This window comes from Tiliqua scincoides, chromosome 2 (genome assembly GCF_035046505.1).
Source record: "Tiliqua scincoides isolate rTilSci1 chromosome 2, rTilSci1.hap2, whole genome shotgun sequence".
NCBI lineage: Eukaryota > Metazoa > Chordata > Lepidosauria > Squamata > Scincidae > Tiliqua > Tiliqua scincoides.
In genome coordinates, this window is record NC_089822.1 from 246968270 (window position 1) to 246981187 (window position 12918).

Here is a 12918-nt window from a genome sequence, read left to right on the forward strand (position 1 = left end):
GTTCTACCTTAAATGCCCAGACCAGAGTATGAGAATATTGAATACAGACATGTTCCAAGATTCTGCTCTTTCTCAGCGCCGGTATCCCATCTGTGCATGAAGTATCTGACCATTCTCAAGAGAAATCAAGCTACACCATACACCTCCCTTCTCTCTGTCTCCAGCCAAGTCCTGACTATTCCCTCTTTCCAGCCCACGTCCCATGGAGAGACTCACTCTGGATTTTTGGACTGTAAGGATCTCGGATGTGGATAGCCGGATCCAGCACCCTGTAAATTACCTGGAGCAAGGAAGAAAGACCTGTCATAAAACATGAAAGCCCAGTGGTACCAATGAAGGGCAATAACCCACCCAAACTGCCCAAATCTGAAGCCTCTGCCTAGACTTCCATATCAAAGAGAAGCATATCAAACCCTCAAAGCATGAACAGCACAATCTGTACAGCACTGAAACCAGAGGCCAGACCCATCTTCCCCCACTGTCATTCTTCCGGACATCCTGCCTTGAACTCACCTCCCCATCAGTAGAGGGCTCAATGTCCGAGTAACGGGACTCACAAATAACATCATCCACTCTCCTCAGGGGTCCACGGGAGGCAGCAGGGAAAGACCCGGCACAGTCATAGGCAAAGTAACGGTACACCTGCCAGGTGCGGCCAAAATCTGCTGAGCGCTCCACCAACATGGCTGCTGGCCGGAAAGTCTGTGCGTAGAGAAGTGTCCAGAATGGTCACTGCCAGTGTGGGTGGGATGGGCTCGATCAGATCTGTGACAGTCTATTGACACATGCAAGTGTCAGTACTTGACAGGACATTCAGCATATGTTTTTAATGTAAGTTGTGGAATACACCACTGGTAGACACTGTATTACTGCATTATTAATTCTGTAATACAGTATATAATTCTAGCTCTGAAGGCCAAATCCAAGGGGGTGGCAACAGAATATGGGTTTCATGTTGAGCACTCCCGGAGGCATCTGAGGGGCCACTGTGAGATACAGCGAGTTGGACTAGATGGGTCCTTGGCCTGATCCAGCAGGACTCTTCTTACGCTCTTGTAAAAAGGTCCTAACTCCTTCTGACTTCCTAAACAACTGCTCACTGTCTTTACGATTCTTTCTTCACATGTATGTTCCAGAGGGATCTGTGTGTTTACTAGGAACTGTCACAGAAAACAGCTTGTTGTGTTCTCTATGAAAAGGCATTTCTATCTTCTGCGAGGGTCTATACAGAGAGCTGTCTATTTAGATTTGGCAGACATCACGGTCTGGAATGAAACATTTCTGAAATATGGGAGGCACAGAAATTATTATTATTATTATTATTTACAAAGCACCTCAACATTACTAGGCAATGTACTTGAATTAAAAATAAACAGGCCTGGCTTTAAAGTTTACACATTAAAACAAAAGGCAGGATAGATTGGGGGGGGGAAGGAACATAAAAAAGGAAGGAGGGTCAGTTGGGGAAAAGCCAGGGCAAATGCACCCAAAAGGCATCTATTTTAGGGAGACAGTGTAAGTACTGAATGTAAAAACAGAGGAAGTTGGCATTTTGGCAATAGGGAGTGGCAAGGGAAAAGGAAAAAGGGCAGGGAACAGAGCAGTAACCAGTTGAGTTAGAAAACTGGCAAGAACAACAACACAAAAAATTCTATACATGTTGACTCAGAAGTACTGCAGACACTCGCCTACAAGTTGACCCCATAGATAAGTCGAGGGCAGGTTTTGAGCCAACAATCATGGAATTTTCTATGACCCTTGGATAAGTCAGGGGTTAAACTTAGGGGGGTGTCTGACTATAGTTTTGTCTGATTTTACCCAAGGCCAGATCCTGAAAAATAACCCACCACTAATTGTTACCTAAGAACTGTAGTCTCTAATTTATTAAAAACATAGTAAAAGATCATAAGATACATTTTTATTCTTTTTAAATTCTGGTCTTCATCACCTTTTTGTAAGCACTATCAGAGTAAGCGCACTGTAAACAACATACCAGTAAAACAGTGGTTCCCAACCTGGTATTCATGTACTCCCAGCGACACTCAACAGGACCTTTAGGGGTACTTGAAAAAGAATGGAATAATGGCAGAAAAAAACAGGTCATGCTCCAGAATGCCTTGCAAGGCAGGAAGGGAGGTAGCTAGTTGGCTATGAAAGCCCCACCAATAGCTAGTTTTTGGTCATCAATTCATGTATGAACCAGTGATTGAAAACCATCACAGTAACAAAGCTGAAACATAATATGGAAAGTGATCAATCACCCAGAATTTCTCAGCACACTTGTGGTGCAAAACAATGCAAAGGCAGAGTCTTCTGTTCTTCAAACAGATAAAAAGAGAAAACAAGGTGATAAATACATGAAGTCTGGGCTTTTATATAGAGGAGATGAGGGCTTGTATTATTAATTACAAACATTTTGCTAATATGAAGGGTACAATTTATGGAAATGGGCTGCCAAGGGATATGCAAGTGAAAAAGGTTGGGAACCACTGCAGGAGATCCATGAATCAAATCCACCTTTAAGGTGTCTGGTGTGTTCAGCCAGAAGCTCTACGTACAATATACAACCCATAACACATAAGTGGGAGTGTGCAATTCAATTCATAGCAGAGAGATGCAGCTGCATATATTTGCAACCCTTTTTACTCAGAAGTAGACCCACTGCTTTCCATGGGTGTTATTCTTAAGTAAGGGTGCATTGAACTGTAGCCTGCTCCAAATGGAAAGGAGGATTCCCATCCTGGTGTTTCAAAAAACAGACCTGCTTTGCAAGCGTTTGCAAAGCAGAACCAGGCTGCAGCAGAAGGAAGAGAATAAAAGGTCACAAATTGCTTCTAAGGAGCTGCCTGCTGCTTGAGAAACTTGGCGCCTGCCTGCCTGCCTGCCACTTGAGAAAGGAAACTGTTTAGAGTTGAAAGGCTTTACCCTCTGATTGACAGGAGATAAGGCGAAGTGATAATTTGAGCTTGGTTACTTGGCAAAAATTTCACATACTATAGACAATTATCTACAGTAAGCCCTACTGAATTCAACTACTCCCAGGCAAGTGTGTATAGGATTGCAGTCTGGAACCCATTCAGTAAAGGGTTTGATCACAAACCCCGAAATAGAAGAGGAGACACAGAAGACCCTAAAGACATTCAAAAATAAAGAAGTTTAAAACGAAGGCAGAATGAGTTTAAATGAAGGCAGCAAGAACAGAAAGTGGAGTCATATGATCAACTGTGCCAATGGGGCACATATGATTCCAGATAAAACCCTTTTGCTTTTTGTTTCCCAGAAAAATATTGGGAGGAAAAAATACAGAAAATTCTGCATCAATTTAAAAAAATTCAATTATTTTTAAATTAAACTTTATGAACTTCTTATGGTACAGCAGTACATGACCTATAATTTGAACAGCACACACAAGAGAGCACATCAGGACATTACTCTAATTTCTTTTCATCCTAAGGTTCAGTGATGACAATGAGCATAACATTATGTGCAGAATGGAACTTTAGCTGCACACTCAGCTGAAATAAAAACTAACCATCCTACAAACCACAGTTACATAATTTTCTAGCGTTTTCTTGGATGTGCCCACATGAGAATTCCCTTGTTTAATAACATTTTTAAAAAGCAAATGAAAAACACTGTTCCTTCCAAGAGACAATATTTCACAACCTTTTCCTTGTGAAATTTTCCATTTTGGGGCATCAGAAAGCAAAAAGGTTCCACCCCCATCCATTCCCTCTTGCCAAGTTTCAGGGTGTTTTCTTGGATCTTCTCTTCTGTCATATCAACAAAACTATGGCAAAGCTACCTGCGTGGGGGGCATTTTAAAATGGCAAAGGTTGCAATCCTAACCACACTTTCCTGAGAGTAAGCCCCACTGAACAAAATTGGACTTATTTCTGAGTAGAACTGGCTTTAGGATTATGCCCAAAGTTGCTCTCCTGCGTTAACAGCTTGAAGTTAATTTATTTTTGTTGTGATGAACAGAGATACATCCTGTAACGACGGAGGCTTTTGCACATTTTACACTGAGAGCTGGTGTAGCGTAACAGCTATGCAGAAAATACAAATCAGGAAGTCCCTGGTTTGGATCTCACCTCCACCATGAACTTACCAGCAACTGTCCCTCTCTGTTCATTCAAATCCACTTCTCCTCTGTGGACTGGGAAAGGAAGTCTCTGATGCTCTAGCCCACCACTCTCCTCTCCTCTACCCTTTTCCTTTACCAGTCCAGGTACTGGGCAGCATTTTGGTGCTTGTCAAAATGTACATAAGAGCTCCGAGCTACCATGCTGGATGATCTTGCCCCCAACAAGCCCTGCGCTGGAAGAGAAATCTACCATTCTCAGATGACATACCTTGAAAGTCATGATGAGGTGAGTGAAGTGGAACTCTGCCTCCAGGTCCAGGCGAATGCTGACTTGCTCCACACCTAAAGGGCAAGAGAGACAAAGTTAGTGAGACAGAGAAACTGGTGGTGGGCCCCAGCAAATGTGCTCTGGGGAATTCTGTGGTTCTTTGGGAGCTTATAAGGGGTTCTGCAGTGGGAAGATCAGCAATGGTGGACAAGTTTCCCTGAAAGGCAGCTTGCCTACTACTGCTGACAATATGTCTTGTTTACTATATTTTTTGGCAGGAGGGGGTTTCTAAGGAGCAGTCCTCATTCATGGAACAAAATGGAGAGATATCAACAGGTCTAGACCAACTTCTTGCTTAAACTGAGTGTGAACTCTAGAATACGTTTGATGTAAAATGCGCCCTACATAAAGGGCTCCCTAAAGGTGAAAAGGTTTAACTGTCGTAGGGCAAGGCACAGCTGAACCATCCACAAGGCAGGTAATTCATCCACATCCCTGCCATCATGATATAAAGCACAGTCCTGAGGTCCTGCATAACTTATAGCCAATCCTAGACATGCCAACTCAGAAGTCAGTTCCATTGTCTTCAATGGGGTTTACTCCCAAAAAAGTTTGTATAGGCTTGCAGCCTCGGACATCCCTTTCAGCTTTCCCCCATCTCCACCATGTGTATATACATTCAGGTTGGAAGCTCTACTTAAGTCACCTCCATAAGAGAAGAGGAGGGCAGATCCTTTTCTGCAACAGCCCCCCAAATTCCAGAACTCTCTGTCCAGGGATGCCCACCTGACAGCTTCCCTGCAGGACCTGAGATGACAGTGTCAAACTTATTTTAAAGATAGGTTTTTAAAGGATTTATGGTAAATGCAGTGGGCTGATTTTGCACGACAGAAGGGCATGTGGTTAGATTTATGAAGCCATTGGCCCCACCCCCAAATCCCTGTTCCACAGTGTAACGAAGCCTAAGTAACAGTATATGACCAATTAACTGCATTTTCTTCCCATGGCTCCCAGCAGCCACTTCTCTCCCTTTCTTCTGCAGTCTCCCTGGGGTCTCTTTTAGATCATGAGCCCTTAGGACAGGGATTTGTCTAGCCTTTTTTCCCCTCCTCACTCCATGCACACAGATGACACGAAATAAATAAATAATGTTGTGGTATTTAAGCAAATGGTTGCTTTGCTTGCGTTCTACCCTGTTATTTTCTTTACAGTTTGCTGCTTTCCCATGTTTTGAAAGCTGACCGGCTGAAAAGATATGCCGTCCCTGTGTCGTGGGGATTCTAACGCTTAGGACTGGGTGACTGTAAATGCAGAGCACTGACCCCAGATGACCCAACGTATGAGAGGACCTTGCACAGAAGGCATGGCATTTTATGGTGGAAGCCTTTGTTGCGTTTGTGCCGTGCTGGTGTCCTGCAATGCAGAGATGAGTTATTTGGCAGGCAGGGCCAAAACTCCCCCAGCTGCCAGTCCCGAGTTGTCTGTGTGCAGCAGGTCCCTCCTGGGTTGTGTTCCTGTCCCCCACCCCCGCTTGGCAAAGGTCCAGGAAAGAAGGGACTCAGTGTTGGGTATGAGTCAGCATTTCCTCTGCGTGGGTGAGAAAGAAAAGCAGCTCGACTCTGGGGACACCCTCTGCATTGCTGCTGCCTCAGCCGTACCGTCCCAGACGGAGAACGCAGCTTTCTACTGAGTCAGGCCACTGGTCCATCCAGACCAGAACACTGACTGGCAGTGGATCTCCAAAGTCTCAGACAGAAATTTTCTTCTCCTACCTGGGGATTGAACTTAGGACCTTCTGTTTGCAAAGTACATGGTCTACCACTGAGCTGCACCCCTTCCCCTGAAAAGGAACACACTCTAGTCAATGGGTGGCCTGCCCATGTACCTGGAAAATGGAGGGTGACCCCAGTAATGTGTTGGGATGGCCACCAGGCAATATTTAACACACACACAGGCAGGGGGCTGGCTGAAAGACTCTTTCCAGAGAGGCAGCTCCAGGACAGTCCCTTGTAAGTGGAATTGCAATGCCCCTGACAGTGAAGATACGTCACTGAGGATGTGATGTGTAGACTTCATGTGAAATGCTACATTCACCATACAAATCAGCACATTTGCAGCAGGGGTAGGGTGTGTGGCTCTAGGAATCTGCACAGTCAAAATTGTAGGCTTGAGCCGAGCGGCGTTGACTACGTCGTATCAACTCAAGAGAAACAACTTTTTCCTTTTTAAAAAAAGGGGGTTTCTAGTCCTCATGGCTCAGGACAAAAACGTGATAAGCCATGAAAGAAGTTATATGCGACAACAGTGATTTTCAACCGCTCTGCCACAGCACATTGGTATGCGGCAAAAGGTCTGCAGGTGTGCTGCAAGAGTTTGGAAGACAGAGGTTGAAAAACTTTTCCGGGTTCTATGGCTCTGTTTGTAGGACTCTCCCGATGGACAAAGAGAGACAGACAATTTGTGACTACAGACAGTGGCTCTAAAAAAGAGCCACAGAACCCAGATGAGTCTCTTGGAAACCGGAAGTGACATCACATGAGGTGAAGACCGTAGAGGCAGTGTGCCCTGAGAAGAATAACACTGAAAATTGCTGTGCTACCAGGTCAGAAGTCAGACGTTTGAGTGATCATGCAGTGAGTGGATGAAGGGGCAGGCTACTGGGATTAGATTCCACAATGCCACATCTGACAGGAGACCGGCTAGACTCCACCTGAGGGACTGCTCCGTGGCAGTGGTTGCAGCAAAGAAAACATAATTCTCTGCCACTGTTACATCTGTTACATCTGCACAAATTTGATCAGAGAAGCTTGTTCATGTTGTTTGAGGCTTGTTACATCTGGGTCCCCAGAAGGATGTGGTATACCCCCCAGTAGCCCACTGTGACCAATTTTCAAGACATTTTGCGGATAAAAATCACTCACAGCTGCCACAGCTTGGAAAATCATTTAACAAGGGATGTTCCTGCTGTAACAGCTTATCCTGCAGTTTGGATGCTTGTCAGCTTGTTCAGTGTGAGGAGGATGTGGACAGAATTCTTGGAAGTGTGAGGCTGGCCACAAGTGTGACTCTTGCCTTTCCTGATCTGTAAGAATTGCCAGAGGGGGACTGCTGGACAAATGGGCAGGGAGGTTAATCAATTCTTTACTAGTAGAGAAAATTAGGTTTAGTTGAGATGGAAGAACCTTTTTGTTTGTTTGTTTCAGCAAGCTATCCATTGATTTAGGCAGTAATCCTATACACTTACCTGGGAGTAAACCTCATTAAACTCAATGGGGCTTACACCTGAGCAGACATGCATAGGATTGTATGGTTTGTTTCTTTGGCTCAATGCTTATTGCAATGGCTCTTGATTGCTGTCTTTGCTGCTCTGATTGTCCTGTTTTGTTGCTTGGTAATTTGATTGTTTTAATATTAGGATGTTACATTCTGCAAGCCACCTTAGGCTTTCCACTTTAGGAAAAGCAGGAGGGAAAAAATCTTTTAAAACAGAAATAAAACAAGTTCCACTAAGCAAATTTTAAACCATGACAAGCCTTGCCAGGATGAAGAAACTTTCACTGCTTACCATTCTCCGCCTGCCACCAGGACTTCTTGCGGTGTGGGGCAAAGGTGGTGATCACATTCTCAATGCGATGGCTGTTTGGATTAGTCAAGGGGTCATAGGGCCGACGTGAGTCACATCTAAAGCACTTTTTCTCATCCTGTAGGAGAGACAGACACCCAGAAGCAGTGCTGGATACATCAGGGGTCAGCAATCTTTCCCAGAAAGGGGCCGGACGTTCAGTGATGACATAATCACGCCATCACTGAACTTCCAGGTTCCTGAGTTCCCAAAAATGGCTGCGCAGGGCTCAGCTTGGGGGGCAGAGTCACTCGCTCAATTTGCCACGTGCCAGACGGGGTACAGCAGAAGATACAGAAGGTACATGGTGAACATTACAAGAACCCTGATTGGTACATCTAGTCCAACATCTGGCTTCCCACGGTGGCCAACCAAATGTTTTTGGGAAGCCACAAGCAGGGTGTGAAGCCAACAGTCCATTCCTGCCATTGTTCTCCTGCAACTGGGAGTCAGCAGCACAAGGCCCTGAAGTGGGAGGTCACATTTTGCCATGATGACTAAGAGGCTGTTGAGAAACATATTCTCCATGAATTCGTCCAATTCCTTTTTAAAGCAAACTAAGCCAGTGGCCTCATCACGTTTCGTGGTAGCCAATTTCATAAATTAATAACACATTGTGTGGAGTCCTTTTTTTGGTCTGTCCTGGATCTACTGCCAATCAAGTTCGCTGGATGAGGAAAGAGGGAGGCAAACAGGTGGTGATGAGCAAGGATTTCCAATTACTGGAGAGACAGAGACAGTGTAGACAGAGCTGTGTGAAGCTGTTTGTTCTTCCCCATGCCTACAATCAATTTAGCAACATAAACAATTATTTGTGCACACAGGCTTAATTTATTCAGAATGCAGAATTTGGCTTTTCTTGGTACAGATTCTATAATTATATATTTAAAAAGCCAATGGAAGTTTTTTCCTCATTAAAAATAGCATTCGGGGGTGGCACAATCAGGAACGGCACCCAGGTGAAATGTACTTAAAGCCTCCTATATCCCCACCTTGGTTTCGCCCTATTTTGAGCTCCCCCAAACCATGCAATATTTACCAAGAAAACGGAAAAATGTAGGGAGATATTTGTTGGCATAATGTGTAGTTCGGGCCTTATTCTACTATTTGTTAATCACGGGAAGAGGAAAGTGCTCTCAATCCTAACTTTGCATCTTAAAAACTGCTTATCTTTTTTTTTTTTTTTCCTTCAGGGGAGTGAATTCTACAACTAGTACTTTTTCTTCATGAATTACTGCCTTTTGTCACGTCATACACAGACTATGAATAAACAGCCATTCTGTATTGAGTACAGCAGTATTCAGTAGACCCAAGGCCTAAGTACAGAATGGATTTGGCATCCACCAAGTCCGACAACTTCTGTTGTTCAACAGAGGAGTGAATAACATGAGGTGTCCACCAAATCCTACTTCCAAAATTGCCACACTCAGTGGTGCACCTCGTGCCACTGGTACCTGCGGTGAACCGCTCCCACTGCCCTGCGCTCAACTGCTCGAAGCCAGGGCTAGACCTGGCCTCCACCTTGAGATTCCCTTGGGGGAGGGCCAGTTCTTCCCTGAATTCAAAGCAACAGGTTGACCATGCCTCCACCTTGAAATTCCCCATTGAGGAGGCCAGGTCTACCTGGCATTCGAAAGGACAGGCACAATGGCACCCCTTTATGTTGTGCACCTGGGGAAGACCACCCCCTGCTACTAACCACACCCAGACCAGATTCCACCCAGATTCCAGCTGTAGGAATGCAGCTGAATGACCAGGCTCATTTTACCAGATGCAGGTAAATACCTCTCCCGTCTTTGTCATGCAGTGCTCACCTGCAAATGGCTAACAATGCAGTAGGGTTGAGGACCCCGCAGACCACAAGTGGAAGTCGTGGAGAGGCGATCAACCCGACCTATCAGCAGATCCCCTGTGGCTGGGTAGCAGCTGCCTTGGGAACAGCCATGGGGTGCCCCCGGCTCTTGACACAGAGCGCCCCCTAGCACTGAGAAAGAAAGAGCACAAAAGAAGTGATATTGTGGCTGGCTTCACCACAGTTTGATATGATCAATAATAATAATAATAATAATAATAATAATAATAATAATAATAATAATAATACAGGTATTTATAGATGTGCCTCCACTTAACCAGACTTTGATGTGCTCAAGGCAAAGCCAGGAATAGAATGATTTGAGTGGGATCTTCTGTATGGGGTTTCCCTTGCTGTGTAGTTCTTCAAGAGCAAGCCAGGTCCCAAATAATACTATGGTGGAAGATTGAAGATCCACAAGCAAGAAAAGGGATTGCAGGGAGATTCCTTACTCCAGGGAGTTATTATGAAGAATTTCCCAATATTAGGAGCAGAATTAGATTTAAGGCTATTGGTACGGCAGCATCTGAGGCCATAAGGGACCAACAACGACAAGGAAGTACAGGCAATTTAATTCTTGACCGTCTTGGCTTTTGCCATTTCAAAAAAGCAAGGTTCTAGTCATCATGAGATACATTCATAAACAGGCTGGTGAATGAGAAACAAACAAAAAAGGGCGCAGTTCAGTCAAAACTAAGCACTTTTAAAGTCCGCTGGTTTCAGTGGGGGAAAATTTACAGCCTGACGCATGTTTGCTCAGGAACCAGCTCCACTGAGTTCAATGAGAGTTATTTCCAGGTAAGTGCATATAAGATTGCCACTGACAGCCAGGGGACTTTAAACACAAAGCAAAAATGATGTATTTTACACCCTGAATATTATTACACCCTGATGTATTATTACACCCTGCTGCTGCTAAATTGCACTTATTCACATTTGGATTTCTGTTTTCAGATTCCAGAGGAAAAGGTTTCTGTTTGGTTTCGGACAATAAGAGCAGCTTCTGGGTGTTTCCATTTGGTCTGCTGCAGCTTTGACCCTCGGTTTTTTTTTCTTGACAATGTACAGGCAATGACTGGCAAACACACAATGCATTCCATGGCCCCTGTTCCTTCCACTTGGCCTCCAGTCAAGTTCCCTTCTCACACACCCCTCTCCTGTACCCGTTCACGTACAATCGCTACCTACCATCACACTGCTGTTTGCTTGAAAAAAAAAAATCCAAATTCAGACAGAGGTGTGGGGGGAAAACCGACCGCAGCTATTTAGTTCAGAATGGAGCTCACAAGTCCACGCAAAAGGAACAGCATATTTTGCAAAATACGCTTAGCATAATAGTGATGGAATCTTTCTAGTAGTTAAGAAAGGAGAATCTGGGTTTCTTTGGCACAGGAATGTAATGTTTGCTCCTTAATTTCTGAGCTGTAATTGATATATCAGCTTCCCTTGCAAGGTTTCCGCCTAGAACTGAATTTTCAGTTCATGGGTCTACAGCTCTCTGCTAACCTGCTGCCTGAGGCAACTATCTCAGTTGGCCTCCTGGATGGGCCAGCCCCATGTCCCCCACTATTTCATCTCTCCTAGCACTGAGATCCAGCTCCCTCCATTCTTCTGCAAGGTTGATATTTATAGAAATGTGGGTAATTCTATTCACAGATCTCATCAGTTGCATCTAATCTGATCGTCAACAGAAGGGTGCTTACAAGCACGTTTGGAAGAGGTCTGGGAGGTAAAGTCCATGCCTCAGAGCCACCAAGAGGAAGTATTGGTTCTGTCCAGAGGAGGGAGAGGGAAGAGTGGGCATGTATGTTTCTGTGTGGTAACAGTGTCCTTCAGAGAGGGACATGGGAATGACAGTAACCTACCTCGTCGCATTAGTGTGAGGACAAAAACAGAATGTACAGGAAATTGTGGAGGGCAAAACAGGAGTGAATGCTTCATGTAATGGCAGCGTGGTAAGAAAGAATCTAGTTGGCATCCTTCAGTCTCGGAAGACTATGGTATTGCGCTCTGAATAGTGGTTCTGGAACAGTGTCCTCTCCAGTGCGCGAAGCCTGGGTAAGGTAGATATGGAGGATAGACTGTTTCCCGTGCAGCAAATTCCCCCTCTCCATGTCGCTGGAATGGTCCAATGGAAAGGCAGAAGCCAGTATGGTTGGTTCCATTGGCGTCGCAGGAGTTGCCAGAATGTGACTGTGTTCAGCCATGAACTGCCTCAGGGACTCCGGCTCCGGATTTTGCCTCGAGGTTGACTCCTGAAGCCTTTTCCATAACTGGATGTAGCCACAAGGCAGTGGAGGTTTGGGATCAGAGTTTTCCTTCTCTCAGATGAGCTGCCTTCCCAGGCTGACGAGTCCCATCTACCCGGTGGCTGTTTAGTCGCCTCTTACGACAAGTACAGCCAAACTGAGGGCCTATTTTTATCCCCAGCCCCCAGGGGAAATCAGGAGAGAATAACAGAATCAGGGAAATAAGAGAGAATCAGGGCAATTCAATCCTGTAGCTTTGCTCCAGGAGCACCAGTCCTATAGAAATCGCAAAGCCAAGGGGAAACAGACCAAATCAGTGCCTTAGATGCAGTGGCATCACCAGGGTTTGCATCGCCTGGTACGGAGGCCTGTGTGTCATCCCTATGATAGACCTCCTCCCATGCAGTGGGTGGGGCAATGTCCTGGGTAGTGGGCATGGTGATGTATCATCACCACGGCCCCCCACTGTTTTTATTTTTTTGCTTTAACTTTTGATAGAATAGACCAGGGGCGTCCAAAGTTTTTGGCAGGAGGGCCACATCGTCTCTCTGACACTGTGTCGGGGGCCGGGGGGGGGGAAAGAATTAATTTACCTTTCAAATTTGAATAAATTTACATACGTTTACATAAATGAATATATTAAAGATGAACTTATATGAATGAATGAAGGTCTTGCAATAGCTCAAGGCCTATAAAAGGCCTTGCACAAAGCAAGGCTGGCCTTTCCTTTGCTGCCGCTACTGCATCACAGACGTGAAACAGTAAGCAGTGGAGGGAGCCCTCATCCCACAGCTCACATGAGAGGTCAAACAGTTGCCCTCACACTGAGAGCAGTTGCGT

General features: G+C 45.1%; 1 protein-coding gene across 1 annotated transcript in view; it reads right to left on the bottom strand.

Moving 5' to 3' along the window:
- The window catches only part of LAMB2 (laminin subunit beta 2), a 60752-nt gene that overhangs the window by 43162 nt on the left and 4672 nt on the right, over positions 1 to 12918 (bottom strand). The window contains exons 2-6 of the mRNA XM_066617935.1: positions 9792 to 9961; positions 7921 to 8056; positions 4356 to 4429; positions 514 to 702; positions 217 to 280 (exon numbers count right to left, since the gene is read on the bottom strand). Of these exons, the coding sequence (XP_066474032.1) occupies positions 217 to 280; positions 514 to 702; positions 4356 to 4429; positions 7921 to 8056; positions 9792 to 9961 (633 nt within the window). The remainder of the gene's footprint in view (positions 1 to 216; positions 281 to 513; positions 703 to 4355; positions 4430 to 7920; positions 8057 to 9791; positions 9962 to 12918) is intronic.